General features: G+C 51.8%; 1 protein-coding gene across 1 annotated transcript in view; it reads right to left on the reverse strand.

Annotated features, from left to right (window-relative positions):
* MYOM2 (myomesin 2) overlaps positions 1-16133 on the reverse strand; it is an 82085-nt gene extending 65952 nt beyond the window's left edge. The window contains exons 1-6 of the mRNA XM_045811191.2: positions 16016-16133; positions 10766-10884; positions 9413-9589; positions 6430-6568; positions 6121-6278; positions 4956-5048 (exon numbers count right to left, since the gene is read on the reverse strand). Coding sequence (XP_045667147.2) covers positions 4956-5048; positions 6121-6278; positions 6430-6568; positions 9413-9589; positions 10766-10872 — 674 coding nt within the window. The 5' untranslated portion in view covers positions 10873-10884; positions 16016-16133. The remainder of the gene's footprint in view (positions 1-4955; positions 5049-6120; positions 6279-6429; positions 6569-9412; positions 9590-10765; positions 10885-16015) is intronic.
* Between the last annotated feature and the right edge of the window lie 652 nt (positions 16134-16785).

Consider the following 16785-nt stretch of genomic DNA (forward strand, 5'->3'; position numbering starts at 1 on the left):
AGATGGCAGCGTGGGCCCCACTCCCACGTCAGCTCTGTGACTCGGCTACACCTGGCTGATGAGCCTCACCCGCGGACTTCATAATAAATAAACGTGTCTGTCTTAAACCTCTATCGAGCACCTACTCTTTGCTTGGGTGCCTCTGTTAATTAAATAAAACGGTGTATTTGAAAACGTTTTGTAATGTATAGAACCATCTTTATCTTGTATATTATTAATTAGAATATATTAGCCGAACTCCTGGACCAAACTTCAAAGAAGCATCCTTTTCTCCCCTTGACTAAGGCCCTCTCCTCTGCCTCCACAGTCCAACAAAACAGCACAGACCTCCAGTGTGCTGAGAATGGCCGCTGATTGCTCTCTCGTCGTCCTGCGGGTGGAACAGCGGGAAGGCACAGAGGAAGGGAGTAAACCAAGTAGGGCCAGAGAGGAGAAGGAAGGGACAGGAGTCCCATGGAGAGGGCGAAGCGGCCCACCTACACAGCAGCATCTCCCACGAGATCTTGAGCTGGTTTTCCAGTTGAGAATAAGATACGGAGGAGAACCACCTAACACATTAGCACTGACAAGCTCGTCAAGGGACCGATTAGCACGTAGTACTTAGCAGGAGGGATGAGGCTGGGGAGAAGGAAGCCTGCACTTAGGAGCTGGACCGTCCTTCCGTGTGTGGATGCGTGCATGTGTGTTTATCCAGAAAAGGATCCACAGTGTCCTCTGGGGTGTTAAGGAAGTGTATTCAGACCCACTGCTTTACTGCAATGGTCCCCATGTGTCCCCGTGCCCCATGGAGGGAGTAAAGACAACCTGCTGGATGTGAAGGTGTGAGTCCTTGCTTCTGGGATGTTTACTCTTATCTCATTGTTTCTGCATTTCTCCTTTGCAAATGTTTCCTATTGCACAAACTACACCGGGACACACACAGGTGATGAGCAAGCATGCCTGTCTGGACTCGGGGCCGGGCTCCCCTGTGCTGCCCTGAGCCAGTGCCACGTGCAGGCTGCAGGGAGGACGGGACCCGGGGCGGGCGCAGCATAAAAGCGAAGAGGTGGACAGGCCAGGCATGCAGATTTTGAGGAGACCGTGCCCTACTCCAAATTTTGTCCACGGGTAATCTGGGGACCCATATGCCTTCCCACACCCCAGCAGGACTCTGTTCCTCTGTCCCCCCCAAGGCCACAGCAAGAGGCAGCACCCGGCCAGCCCCTAGAGCCTGCTTCTGGCCCGCCCATCCTGCTGTGAGAAATTGTGAGCACGTGGTAAGAGGCAGAGGATTTTATGTTCTGTTTGGACGGGTTCCCAGAATAGACAAGAGGTCTCAATCTTTACAAACTTCCGTGGGGCACTTGTGCATCTCCAAGTCTCCAAGTGTCCCCAGAGCAACTGCATGGAGATAGTCATGCCATCTGACCTCCTTTCAGGAGGGTAATCGGACAAATGCTTACATCACCCATAACCTGTCCTGGGGACTCGGGCCCAGTGTCCTTCCGCTGGAAGCGGTGTCCACACTGGATTTACAATTTAACTCAAATTAGAATTTGTATATGGAAGTCTAAACTAAAGTGCCCAGGAGGTCAGCCCAGAAGCAGTGCGGGGGGAGCCGCGGGGAGGGGGCAGGGGTGGTGCTGGAAACAACACACGTGAGGGCGTTCTTTGTGCTTTCATGAAAACATGAGAGCAGCATTAAAATTCTGCGAAGAAACAGAATTCACATTATGAGTCTCCAGGGAAAATCTTACGAGCATATAAAATCGTGTCGATTACAGTCTAAATTCAAACAGCACCAAAGGGTCAGAAGCACTTGAAGAATTCAGGCAGTGGCCAGAGAGTATTCATAGGAGTAAGCGTCACCCAAGCACCCGGAGGGACAGCTCCCTCCCTCCCTAGGAGCCGGCACATTCCATTGCACTCAAAACGGCCACGGATCAAATGACGGCAACTCAGCAGTTTGGTATGAACAGCTGAGCCATGTGGAGATGGCGGGCTCCCCCTTCGCTCTTCAGCTGGGACAGGGTCCCCAGGCAGACAGCAGTGCTGGACAAGTCCCTCTCCGCAAAAGTCCAAGTGTATCTGAGGGGGGTCCTGGGCTGCTGAGCCAGGAACGACAGCATCCCGGGCTTCAGTCTGCAAACTTACAACTGACAGACTCACAGGTTTATCAGTCTGCTGGGTTCAAAGCCAGTATTATCCCCAGGATAAGAGAAGTTTCATACTTGAGAACAGGAAACGGTTTTCCCTTGTAAATGCAGTTATTAACTCAGAAGCAAGCTGGCTGAAGCCTCAGGCTGACCCAGGGACCCCTAAGCAGCCACGGTGCACCCTGGTTAGAGAAGAGGCAGCCCTGAACACATGCACATTCGCCACAATGAGGGCAAATGTTCTCCTTCTACACAGTGTGGCTTTCTGGCTACTGAAATAGTCACAAAGTTTGGAAATCGAAGGAGAGAACATTATTCTCTGAGAATTGCGGCAAGGGGCCAGCACGTCCCAATCCCACAGTGAGAAGACCCCAACCCTCTGCACGAGCGTGCCCGCAGACCCGCAGCCCACAGCCTGCCTCATCCCAGTGGCACCCCTTCCCACCAATACCCCACGTCCAATCATCCCGCCTCCCACTGGTCTCCCTCCAGCACCTGCGTAGAACCCGTGCCCACCTCACCAGCCCAGCCCGCCACCAACAGGTCCCCACTCCCCACACCCAGTACCGCGGCCTCCTGATTTACTATATAATTCACTTTTTTATTGTGCTTACTATTCACCTCCTTATGCCAGATTGTAAGACCTCAAAGAAGAGGACCTTGGTTTTGGTGCTGTATCCCAAGCATCTGGACCAGTGCCTGGCATACAGTAGGTTCTCAATAAACAGCACCAGAAAGCCCAGAAGGCCAGGCCCTCCAGCTTCTTGAAAGAGCCTCAAATTTACCTGGGAAACCAGGGTAATGACTTGTCACAAATTTTCATCTTAATTACAACTTTCTAACACCTGTTCTGAGTAATCTGTAGGTGGAGTGCTGGTTCTCATGATGGGGAACCTGCCAGGCCTCCTCCAGAGGCTCATCCAAGGTCTTGTCTGACTGATGAGGAGGCCGACCGCGTGAGGAGCAGGGAGGCTGCAGAGCCTGCAGCTGGCGGCTGGCGGGCGCCCCCTGCAGGTGTGCTCCTGGGAGGGGCTCAAGCCTGGGCTCCCACCCCAAGTCCAAAGTTGGGAAACAGAAGGAGGGAGAAAACAGGCAGGAGGCAGAGGAAGAACCAGTAAGCACAAGGCAGAAAAGCGAAGAAATGTGGTAAAACCATCCTCCCGCAGGGTGGAAAGGGGGAGCTGGCGGACTTCCTCCTGGAAGGGTTAGGCTCCTCTGAACCTCAGCCCTGGGCCTTGTCCTCATGTGCAGGAACACTGCTGAGTCAGCTCAGGGGGGACCACCACCCCGTGTCTGAGCAGGCGCCTCACCACCCCCTCCCCAAATGAATCCCATCACCTGGCCCGCCTTCAGCAAGAAGCCTGCAAGGTTGGTCTGGCAGAGCCCCCACCCCCTGACACTTCCTCCCCATGATTTCCCTGCGTGCCCCACCTGCTCCTGGGGTGCACACCACACTTCCCTTCTAGTGTGCCGGCCTGAGCTCCATGCAGTGGTCACGCAGATGGAGCACGTCGGAGTAATCTTTTCTTCAACAGAACCAATGTATAAAATCTCTTAATAAAGAAGGAAAGAATCCTCTCCGTCGAAGAATGCATCAGGGAGAAGGTTCCATGATGAACGCTCTGTCGTACTAACTTGTGACTTCTCCAAGTCACCTTGGGGATTATTTCAGTGGGACCATTTTACTGACAATTATATTATTTTACTTCTAAGTAAACTGAGCCTAATGATGTGGTCGCTCTACAAGTTAGTAATAATAAAGTTATATATTCCAATGTCTTACTGATTTTTTGCATTTATAGTAGTATCCCTCATGTTTTCCTGGAAAGGACTTGATATAACTTACTACATACATACTCACTGCATGTTTATGTAACATACAAAAATATATATGGTCTTATTTTGTCTTCATGATCGTTCCCACTAAGCCAACAGAAAAGATAAATTTTTTTATCATCTTTCTCTTGATAATGATTTTCAGATAAAAGCATTACAGTTCAGGAAAAGTTAATGACCCCTCCAAAGTCACAAGGTACACGGGAGATCGGGGCTCCAAACCCAGGTCTCTGGTTGTGGTCGCTAATTACAGTGCAGTAAGGAGCCCCATTTACCTGTGAGTTTAACAGTTGGGCCATGGGAAAATGGCATGATACACTGTGAGGAAAGGTGGATTGTACCATGTTAAGATCTTCTTATAAAATAAAATCTATGTGTACCCAGAAGCAGAAAAAGAAAGGCAGAATCTCACTTTTGAAAAAAAAAATCTAAGTGTGTGCGTGTGTGCATGTGCCATGTAAGAAAAATGAAATGCTATCTGTACATCAAAATACTGATGCTGTGGGAAATACGAATGATTTTTATTTTATTTTCCTCCTCCGTATTCTACATTTGTTCAATTTATGAGAAAAAAGATTGAAGTTATATCTCTTTAAAGAGCCGGGGTTTAGTTAGGGACTGGTCCCCAAACCTGGCATGCAACATGGCCCCTTGCTGGGCAGGTGTGGGGGAGTCTTCTGCATCCATGGTCACCTGCACACCTGAACGCCACTGTCTGTCCTTAAACCAGCTATTCTCTTTGCTCCCAGAGCGGGAGCCTCGACAGAGCTGCAGGTTTGTCTCCTGGGGGCCCGACACCAAGGACAGCAAGCTTCCGGAAGCTTCTCCCACAGATTAAGTCAGAAATACCACTGAAGTCCCATGGCATAGACACGAATGTGGTGAGCCCTGACCTCCCATTTCTAACTACGATGTCTCTCCTGTGTTTGGATCGCTATTTGAAGCAGGTGTCCCAGGGCGCCCGCCATGCCCCCGACACCTTACCTGTTGATCTCCAGCGTGTGCACGCCATACTTGCTCTCGATTCTGTACTTGCCCGGCTCTCCTGCTTGGCAGATCAAACTACCATTTTTATACCTGCAGGAGGGAAACACTTACGTCAGTGCAAAGGCAGAGTGGAATTTGCATTTTGTCCCAGCCTTCTTCACAGCCCCTCGGGATGCTATCGCCCTGCATCTGCAAACTCCACTTCCCAGGACCTTGGTCGGTGGGCACAGCGGAGCAGCTAGGGGAGTGACCCAGGGCCCATGTCTGTCTGTCCGCTTAGGAGAGAGCAGCTCCTGCAGAATTCAGCCTATCTGGGCCATCCTCAACGTGCGACAGAGAGTGCCACAGGTGCCCTTGGACTTCATGAGGAATTTGGGATAATCATTCCCTAAGGGAAGAATGTTGCCATTGTTAGCTGGGTCCCAGGCCAGCCTCTCTGGAGAGTTCCACGGGATCCTGACTGCATTGAAGCTGGCCTCCACACCCCACCCAGGACAGCAGGACCTCATCTCCCTGAGACCGGGAGTCAGTGGGTCTCTGCCTCCACCACCTGCCTGGCAAACAGCACAGGACCAGGTGCTAGTTTTCTGAGCTGGGCTGAGCGCCCCAGTCAGGTTACAAGTAAAATGTGTATGGTTTTTGCAGCAGGCTACAAACTTGGGGAATGTCATTATCACTTCCAGCAAGTGGGAAACAAACATAGGTCTGCAACAGATGGAGAAACACAAGGGTCTGTGGGGCCTGGAGACTTGATTCTTGACATCACCAGGTACGATCGACCACAGCACTGCACACGGCCCCACCGCCGTGCTGTTTGGGTCTCCACCCGTGAGTCTTCCAAGAATTGAAAGCAGAGCCACTCACGTAAACACAGATTATCTGAAGGAACTTACTCTTAATTAAAAATCCTCCAAAAACTCAGTTGAGTCAATTTCACTAAAACAAAAGCGCAGGCATGGTATTTACAGTGGACCATTGTGAGTATTTATAAATGTATGTCCCGTGGAGTTTCACACAAGGTGGGCAATGGAATGGGTGTGTACCACGCGTTCCCTTCACGTGGCTCTTCTTCCTCTCCACGTTGGCGCCAACTGTTACCAGACCCTTAAGAGAGTGCGGCACGACCCGCCTCGGACCTGGGGGCAGGAAACCCTGCACTCACCACTGCACTACAGGGGTGGGGAACCCTTGCACGGTGAAGCACAGTTTCACAGACATCCTCTCCCAGACGGTGTGAGACCTCAGGCGCACCAGGATCTCGGGGGCCCGGCGCATCCGCTCCAAGTACGAGTGCCTGTCCCCAGCCAGCTTGTCCTCCACCTGCCCCAGGAAGCAAGGACAGGTCAGTGCGCTGCAGGAAGGGGGCTCAGCACGGGCAGGCAAGGCTCTCTGCCGACAGGCCATACACACGTCACGCAGATGACCCACGACCAGACCCATGCCTCACAAGGAACCCCAGGGGTCCTCCTACCATCTCCTGAATGGCGTATTTGTCCAGCTTATCCTGAGCCTGTGAGCGCGCCACGTGCACGTTTTCCTCCATCTCAGCCAGCTCCCGGAGGAAACGCTCCCGCTTGGCTTCCCCATAAGCCGCCACCAGAGACTGGTACCTGCCGGGGAGAAAAAGTGACGTTACTCTCACAACATGCAGAAAGGTTGAGTGGTCATGGAAGGTCTGGAGACCACATGTGCTCTCCCCCAGGATTTTCTCAAGTGGGGTGCAAGAAGAGGAATGGAGAAACACTGTTTCTGCTTTTTTTTTTTCTTTTTAATTTATTTATTTATTTGTCAGAGTGGAAGAGAGAACATGAGCACAATCAGGGGAGTGGCAGGCAGAGGCAGAGGGAGAAGCAGGCTCCCGGCTGAGCAGGGAGCCCAGCATGGGGCTCAATCCCAGAACCCAGGGATTGTGACCTGAGCCGAAGGCAGACGCTTCACCCACTGAGTCTCCCAGGGGCCCCTCTGCTTATATTTATCTCTTTCTTTCAAGACCACGGTCTGGCTAGTGAGCTAATACCATACATAAAGCGGCTGTGAGAAGGGCAGGTGTACGACTCGTAAATAAAGCAGTTACGGGAGAAGATGCACCAGCCCTCCTTTTACCAGGAGAAGCACACAGTCAGCAACATTCAGAAGCCCATGTTCTTTGGCGGGTTGCTGCGAGCAGCCACATGCCCGTGATGGGGCCACTTCTGGCCCCATCACACTGGAAGGGCTGGCAGGGCCGCCGCATGCGTGGAGCACAATGAACAATTACAGAAACGGACGCAGAGTCACAAAGGGAGTCTGAGGCCCCTAAAAATGGACTCATTTACACCTCTGGACCCCATGACAACTCACACGTGGCTGGTGCTCAGTAAAGACTGTAACCAGAGCAACTCACTCCGCTTTCTCAGGACGCCGTCTCCCCATCGATAAGGCAAGGAGCTTGGCCGCCCGGGGTTCTGACACCCAGTGCTTAGGCGCTGCTGGGCTGGCGGCTGAATAAAGCCAGGCCAACACAGACAATGTCAGGAGAGCTGAGCCCCCTGTGTGCGCTTTCTTCTGCACCGCGCTCATAAAACCCGCCTCTTTTCCTGGGGAGGCTGTGTTTCTGAATGAACATAGGGCTGCATTAAAGCCTCCTGAATCAACAAATGTAGATACAAAGTAAGTCTGTGTTTCAGAAGAATAAAAAGGATTCAATAAAAAATTCAGCTTTCTGATTTGTAAGAGTCGAGAATGAGGTGCCGTCGGTCTGGCCCGAGTGCCGTCTTTGTGAGCCCAGAACCATCCGGCCCATGGCCACGCCCACCCCGGGCCCTCTCCTGCAGAAGGTCACCCATCACACACTGATGCTTAGTGACGCGCCCCACGTTCAGCCCAGGCATGACGCATGGAGGCCTGTCTTTCCCTAGGACAGAAGGAAAGGCATCAAAGGGGTATTTCTAATCTGCTGTATCCTCCAGAAGGCCATGCTGAGATCCTCAGAGCATGCCAATGCCTCCTTGGTTTTTATTTTATACGAAGACATAGCAGTGATTCAAACCGATGCACCCACGATTCATCTTTCAAGAAGGACGGGTTTGTCCCATACGTGGAACTAGCATCTGCCTCAGTAGGGGAGAAACAAAACGGGGCAGAGCGACACAGGCAATCACCCACATACATGCTGGGGGTCAACTGACTACTTCAGGAGAGGAGCCTCGTGTCTCAGAAAGACTTCCAACAACGGGGATTGTCCCAAAAGTCATTACTGCCAAAACCACATGAACCATGGTAACCTACTCCCTGACCCCTCCAGTTAATGCAAAATTACTTTCCCCCATTCACTCCCATGGAAATCGAGGGATAGAAATTTCTGTGACATGTTCAAGGTCCACAAGGATAATTAATAAAATTGTAAAGGTCTAGACTTCTCACTCCCCACACCCACACCCTAGATAAAGATAAAACCATTTTTTAAGTAGTCCAATAGCAGAAAATCCAGATTTGGGTAATGTGTACATTTTGAAGTGATTCTCTCACAAAAGAAATCCTCACTTTACCATAAAATTTACATGGCAAAATGCTCATGAGGCATTTAAAAGATCATTCAAAGTGAGCAAAGAAAGCCTGATCTTTTCCGCTGCCCATTTTTGCTACACAGATCCCTTCATTGTAGTGCAGGGTTCAAAATGAAACATGTTTGCCAGATTCTCATTGTCTTCTTCAGGTTGTAAATGATCAGAATAAGGAGAAAGTTTTCTAGAAATAGTCGGGGGAGGTGAGGGACAAAATAGAGCAGGTATAACAGCTTGATGAGATGCTTCACTATTTTGTTCTTGTAAAATCACCACCTGTTTCTCTGTGATCTGGAAATAATTTGAAGACTGACGTCCTCGTTAATCCATGTCATTCCTGGGACATTTTCCTCCATGAGCTGAGTCCCCTGCAATGCGGGGCACAGCCGTGTGCAGAACCGTCACAATGTTTCCACTCAGACACCCGCTGGAAATGCTGGCACCTCTCTGGGAGATCACCTTGTCGGGAGTCAACAGCCTCAGTCAAAGAGGCTGTCAGTGGAAACTCGACATGAACTTCAACCTGTCAGGTGGGGGCACTTTCATGGGAGAAGCCTGTTCTGTGCGGAAAGTGGTGGGCGCGGTGTGGAACAGGACAGAGCGCGGACACGGGATGCCACCACGTGCCTGGCCCCGTGGGCAGCTTCTGTTGTGCAGAATGAGCTGGAAAACACCCGGCACGGTTGTCCTGTAGGACTCACGGAGATAGAGACGGGCGAGAACGAGCCGGGCATCACACAGCGGCAGCTGATCGCCTTCTCGAGAAGCAAGCGTGACCCTCCTGGTTCTCGGGTGTATTCTCTGCTAACAGCCTGTCCCCGTCCTTTCTGTGGCCGCAGACCCTCCCCGGAGCCCCCGCTGCGGGGCTGCGACGCCACAGTGCTAGGCGCAGGAGGGGGGACGGTGCATTACCTCTTTTTCCTCTCGTGCTCCTCCTCTTCCACCGCGTCGGTGCTCAGTCTCTTTGCGCAGATACTGCAGGTCGTCCCTCCAAATGCCGCCTGGCCGGACGCTCTCTGGGAAGACGACTTCTGGGAGAAAGACTTCTGGGAGAAAGACTTCTGAGAAGATGAGCGGGTGGAGGCGCGCCTGGATGGACACGGAAACAATCAGATGCGTTGGAGGGGTATGCGAATTCATCCTAACAAGCTGCACGCCCTTTCTCCTGCATGCAAGTCAGCCTTGAACCGTGCAGGCACACGAGCACGAATGAGCATGTGCACACATGTGCAGGCACACATGTACCTGCCTTTCTGAGCACGCCAGCACGTGTATGCACATATACACATGCATGCTCACATACGTGTGCACACACAGAGAAACCTACGTCCCTGCGCAGGCACAGCCCCCATCTGCACAGGCGCGTCCTCAGAGGGGCGCCTTCACACTACCCTTGCCCATTTTCCATCCGTGCCCGCGAGTGCCTCCTGCCGCAGTTTTGGCCTAACGCCACGATTATATATATCTGAAGGGATTTGGAGCTCCCAGAGGCTACTGGGAGGGCTGTGGCTCTGCGGCTGTTACGGGGATGGCAACAGAACACAAGGGCCATAGGCAGGTCTAAATATAGGGTGCTGGTGACACGCACACACTCCAGAGGCCAGGGCACGGCACACCCACACTGTCTTCCATTGGTCAGCATGGCCATCTCCTGGGTCCCGGAGACCTCGGACGTCTGCGCCCAGGCACGTGTGGCACGTCCCCGAGGACACTATGCTCCAGAACTGGCTCAAGATCTGTGCCTTCGCACCAGCCCCTGAGGCAGGGAATACATTTCCCTTTTTGCTTCATTTATTATTATTACAGCAAAACTACTGATATCAGCCTCCATGTGATCTTTACTTTGCCCCTCTGAGCTTCTCTCCCACTGACATTCTTCCCATTGCCCCTTCTCGCTTCCCTTCTGTGTTGGTGACTTTTCAGATCCTAGTTCTGCAAGATGTGTGAAGAGGAGCAAAGTCAAGGACCACTTACTAAAAAGTCTCTGCCTTCATAATCTAAACGAGGGGCTCAGAGCCAGTCTACCAGGATTCACAGGGATCCACCAGGATCCACCAGGATCCACGAGGATCCCAGCAGTGCTCCACACGGAGTTTGCTGTGCAGCCAGGAGAGCCGAATTCCCCCTCCAGTGCGAGGAGCATGCCATCCCTGACCCTCCCCAAACCAGTTCATGTCCAGGGTGCGGGGGACTGGATAAAGCTTCTTTAATGCCAGACACCCACAATCAAAGCTCTACCAGTCCAACCCCAGAATTTCAACTTACTTTTTTGCAGCATACTCATCCAGAAGGTACCTTGTCTGAACATTGCGGTATGACTGGTCATAGTGTTTGTGTCGCTTTTGGTAGAAGGGCACTGCAACAAGCGACATCTTCGTGTGCACCTACGAGCAAAGAATGTGTCAAACAGCACTGAGCTCCTTCTCAAATGCAGTCCTGCTCCCGCGATTTCTACACCAGAACTTCCAGTTGTTCCGAAGAAGAAAATCACCTTCAATTAGTAACATTCATTCAGGGAAGGGAGGATGGAAGAAATATTGTATAAGTGAAAATAATCTCGGGCTACAAGTCTGGATGCCTAGTAGGTTCCCTGGGACTGGATATCCTGTTTTGTTTGCTTCTATGAAAATCAGAAGACTGACTATGTTTCTTTTAATTGTGAGTTCAACAAATATTTATAGAATACCTAGCTGTTCAAGGCAATGTGAAAAGCAATGTGAGTGATAAGAACAAAAATAAAACACAGATAAGAGAAGTAAACAAATACTTAGAATACGAGATAAGAGCAGAGGGAGTTCCAAACTGCTCTGGGAAGCAAGGAGGGGGCACACATAACAGGACAGAGGGCAGCCAAGCGAGGTCCCATGAAAGAGGTGACGCTTGAGAAGAGCCTTGACCATGGACAGGCTGACAGGTGGAGATGGGGCAGGGGGCGGAGCATCCCATGAGCAAAGGTAGGAGGCAGGAAAACACAGGATCTCAGGATGCTTGAAGACACTTTACGAGATCGCTCTGGAAAGACTGCAACCACACACGGGGGCTTTCAGCATCTGCCTGGGCACTGGGGATCTTCACTGCTCAAAACGGGACCTGGAAAGGGAATTCATCTCCAGGACACTGTCCAGATCCATTCTTCTAAAACTGCATCTCACTGGTTATGTGTAGACTCGCATGGCAGGAGTGGGCAGGAGCAGGGCTGGAACCAGCAAGAAAGTCAGAGGAATGTGGGCAAGCAAGCACATTTTGGTTAAATTCTCTGGAAACAAGAAATGACTGAAATCCATACTGCAGTGTGGAGTCTGGGAATTGAAGTAGGGCAGGCATTGGACACTGGGCCATTTGTAGCCTATGCTCACCCAAAATAAATACAGCCCCAACTTACTGGGCTTACTCAACCCTCTCTAAAATGTAACCCAGACGGTATTCCTAAATCTCGGTGATAACTAACTTCTGAAATAAAGGACCGAAGGAATTCCAAGTCTGAGCTCCACTTTTGTCCTTTGTGTTTAAATTAGAATAATCTGCCCCAATTTAAAGAAGGAATTCTAAAGCAGGGCCCCATGGCCCAGCACCAGGGACAACAGGGACACAGACCAGCAGTGGACCAGGGGCAGGTGCCGCCCTGAGATGGGACAGCTGCACCTGCTCCCTCCACCACCCCACCGCTCAGAGCTTTGAGTATGCATTAGAAAGCCAACCACATACAGAACATCCTCCAAGCGGACTCCTCATGGCCAATTTCCTACAGACTGTGATTTCCTAGAAGCACAGAATTATAGGTCTTGGAAAGATCCTTAGGGATTATCCAAACCCTTAGTGTACTTGGAGTGGGGACATGATGCCAGAAAGGAGAAAGGGCTGGCCCACCCAGAGGCCATCAAATCTCTATTTCTGGGTCTTTTATACTTTGCCACACTAATACCAATTTTTCCTCCTAAAAATCAACTAGCCAGGCAACCACTACATATGCACTGAGGGTCCAGCACACGTTTCACAGCAGGCTAGCATCAATCTGATGATGAGTATGTGACAGAATGCAGCATCTAATGGAACTCAGTGAAAACAGAGCTTCTCCGTTCCACCCCAGCTTTGACAGGGCATCATAACGTAGTCAAGAGCACAGGCTTATATCTGATAGACCCGGGATTGAATTCTGAGCCTGCACGGGGACATGGCCTTGGGCACCCTTCTCACCCCCCGAACTCTGATATTCTAAACTGCTTCTACGGAATGCTTGGCACTGTGCTTGGCCTGGGATATCAAACGACCAAAATTGGTAGGTGTCCCTACCACACAGTGCTTTGCTGTTGCTGTGATGAAGTGAATGGTGTAGGTCGGAAAAGGTATTGAAACAAATACATCCGGTCACTTTACCATCTGGAATATTCTCAACTGCAGCTCGGTGGGTTTTCCAGTGAGTCAATCAAGGTGAACTGGCAAGAAAAGCTTCCCGCCCATAAAGGCAGCCTTGCACTGATTATCTCTGGAGTCCATGGCTGTGCTGGGGTCAGCTCCCTGAGCGGAAGTCAGAGCAAGGTCAGGGGACACATCTCACCAGAGTGAAGCAGTCTCCTCTCCTGACCACAGCTGCCCCGATGGAGGAAAAGGCTGCTACAGCACAAATGAGAACCGCGGCCGCAGGTGCTGTCATGCCCGGGGTCATGTCCTGTCTCAACAGTCACTTACATTTATGCTGAGTTAACCTTCAGACCTGTTTGCATCTCTTGGCCAAGGGAAGAGTCTAAAAATGGCCCAGATGATAAGAGAGGATAGGCTATCTTGACATGTTTAAACTGGGGGAGCTGCCGCCCCAAAAGAGGGTAAGGCGCACTCAACGGGACCTGTGCTTTTGCTCTGAGCATGAAAGGTCAGCTTCCCTCACAGCCCGGTGACCCCGTTAACTCCTCCGCAGCATCCCGTCTGTGCTCCGTGGGCGATCAGCACTCGGTGTATCGCTGACCTCACTCGACGCACGCTTGTGTGGGCCTGCAAGTCCTCAACACTTCCCGTGTGAGGAGCGTACACTTTGTAACAATTAGCGCCATGGAGCTGGAATCAAGTGCACGGGGCTCCTGTGTTCCTCACTCTGACCAGCACACCTGCTATAGCTTTTCTCCCCACCCGAGGCAGCTGCGGCCCACAAGAGCCATAGAACACTTGACTGCATTTACTCCCACCTAATGCGACACGGTGCTAAGGGCCGTCACCGTCAGGAGCTTTCGGGGACTCTGCAAATGGGATTATCCTTGGTTCTACCCATCTCTCACTCCACAGACACCGGGAGCACCTGCGAGGCGGCAGGCAAGCCCGAATCACAGAGCACTGCATTTCAAGGACGGGACCATCTCAGAGGTCCCCCGCTCCAAGGATGGCAGCAAGCTCACGTCCTCTCTATGGTCGACCCTTGTGCCAATGTGTCCTTGGCTCCCGCCCCCACTCCCCGGCCTGGGCTGGCTTTTCCCAATGCCATGGGCAGCCCAGACAGAGCAGCAGGCCCACCACACAGCCAAGCCCACGCCCAGGCCACTCTGGGAACCTCATGTCTCAGAGCCTCCCCCGTTGCCCCTGAGCACCCCGGAGCAGGAGCAATGAGCTCGCTTGGAAATCTGCTCCCTGCAAACTCAGCACACGCCCTGCAGCTGCGGCCCAGGGCACAAGGCATTCATCCGAAACCACGGGAGATTCCACAGTCTGACGTGGATGATCTCGTTCTGTCCTGCTTAAATGTCGGCCTTCCCTGTGCGGAAACGGAGCTCTGGAGGGTGAAAATCATCCACTCAGGTCCCTGGTCCATCGGACACAGAGCCAACGTCCCACCTCGCCCTCTGACTGTGCCCCCAGCCCCCAGCACCCACCCACCCACACCACTCACAGAAGGCTTCCCACACATCTCAGAATGATGACACCAGAGTGAAACGTGAGCCTGTCCTCAAGTACTGGGGACCGTGCGTCTATGACATGCCTAGACCTAACGCCTTCCTGTGAAGGGTGTCTGGAACCATCTTTCATGCCACAAAGAAGGATTGTAATTCATGGAAACATTTTAACTACAATGCACTGACTTCCACCTAATAAAAGACACTGTTGTTTATGCACCTAAAAATGTCAAAGTCGATGAAAGCTTTCGAGAGGAAGAAAAAGGATTAGTTGGCACACACGACGGGCCTAGGCCCCCAAGTAACTAAACCCTAAGACCCCAAGACGGGCTTTGCCCAAGCTCATTGGCACTGGGGTCTACTTTCTCCGAAGCTTTTTCCAAACTGTCCAGCACCAAAAGAAACGGTCACTGAGCACAAAATCCCTCTTAAAATCATCCTCAAAGAGAAATCCACCATGGTGTGACATCTGATTCCCGGCAGCTAGATTTCTGCAGTGTTTCTCCAAATAACCTTTTGGGGCCGCGGCAGGAGTGGCAGAGGGCTGTCCTTGCAGCCACAGAGCTCTCTGGCTTCCAAGGACCCTGAGTCCTTCTGTCCTGACACTCCAGCAGGATCAAATTCAATCGAGCGACAAGATCATATGCAGCTTCCTGGACGGGAGAACTTTCCAGCAACCCACACAGTTGCCATCATCACCAGCTAGAGAAATGTTCCATTCCGTTACAGTTTACCCCCAAATTCTCATTTTGGTAAAGAACCAGCACCCCTCATTCAGCATTGGCTCCAGGTACATTTGTTGCCTGGTTTATTTAAAAATCCATGTAAATGATCTTTGCTCTAGTTACTCTTTGATACCTATGTCACTTGTGCTTGGGAAGCAAGGGCTGAGCCCGGGAAGTGGAAAAGTGAAGCCCTCCCAGCTCCAGCGACCCCACATCCCTGAGCCCCACTGCCCTCCCGGGCCTGCCTTCTGGGCACAGGCCCCACTACCACTACCACCCTCCCTGCAGGCACAGCTCCAAGGCCGTGGGGGAAGGCGCTAGGCTCCATCGGCCGAGGGATTCTGCAGGATTACAGCTCGTCACAAAGCGCAGACGAGAAGACAGCCATGAGAAGCTGTCGTTCGAAGCCGAAAGCCTGTGGAGGCTGAGAGCAGCCTTCTTTCCCGTCCCCCAGACACCAGCATCCAGGGCGATGCTAAGGGCCTGATTCTCTCTTTCTCTTCAGAAAATCGCCAGTTTTATTTCACACCTTTACAAATCTGCACTGTCCCCAGAGACTCCTTCATGGCTCAGATTCTCATGAAATTGCAGACCTCAATGAATGGGCTCAGGGGCCCCCCCGGGAGACGCTGCAGAGCTCGGGGCTGACAGGCCAGGGCTCTGAGGGGACGGCATGTCATGACAGTTGAGATCGTGACTGCGGGAAACAAAGCAAGTCCTAAAATCTAGTCCAAGAAACGCAGACCTCAGGCTGAATCATTTGCTGTCTCCACTGTTTCCCGGAGCGTGCTAACACGGCCCTCCCCTGAAACGGGTCCACTTAGGAAATCGGACTGCTACCCACCTCGGCACACACTGCTAGTCCTTCTTGCAAAGCCCCAAATTAGAAAACGAAAGGAGAAAAGAAAACTTACCCAGAGAGAAAGGGAAAAGGCCAAGAGGAGAGAAGCCCTGCCTCGCCCGGCTCACCCACGACGCGGCTCTGGCTGAAGAAGGCGAAGCTATTTCTCCCTCCAAATGCCCAGCCCTCCCTCCCATTTATGGCCTGGGAAGATGCTATATATAGCCACAGAGACTGCCTCGCCCCAAATTCGTGGCCAGCATCATCACTCATCAGCCTGATCTTAGGAGGCAAACGTCGATGCTTGGAAAAAATGAAAATCAGAAAGTGCCAAGTGTGGTCCTGAGCCACAGAATGCGCCGCTCTCCTCCCAGGACAAGAGGGTGGGGCCGACATCTCCCCCCGCCCTCCGTGCCCGGCTCTCCTCCGACTCATTATAACGTTGATGCACAAATTCTCAGACTTCTTTTCAACCCTGTTGAGCTGCAGGTTCCCCGGCCCATTCGCTGGTGCTTCCAGATGAGTCTAAGAGCTACTCAAATTTCGGGGTGCACTTGCTGACCAGGGCATCTGACTCGAGTGCTGCTAGTTCCAGAGGAAAGGAAGGGGGCCTCTTGGGGGAGGGGTGTTTGGGAGGTTTTTTGGTTTTGTTTTTATTCCAGAAACTACTCAAGTTTTCACGGGTCTCATCCTGAGGTTAATTTAGCAGGACAGCCTTTCCTAAAAGAGGAGCCGTGCCCAGTCGCCAAGTTAAGTCTTATTTATAGTTATTAGCACAGATGTGCGCTATGGATAATTGCAGGGTATCCATCGTTTTGCACAGCTTGTGTCCAAGTATAAATC

Source organism: Ursus americanus, chromosome 27 (assembly GCF_024610735.1).
Source record: "Ursus americanus isolate L20-20 chromosome 27, mUrsAme1.1.p, whole genome shotgun sequence".
Lineage (NCBI taxonomy): Eukaryota > Metazoa > Chordata > Mammalia > Carnivora > Ursidae > Ursus > Ursus americanus.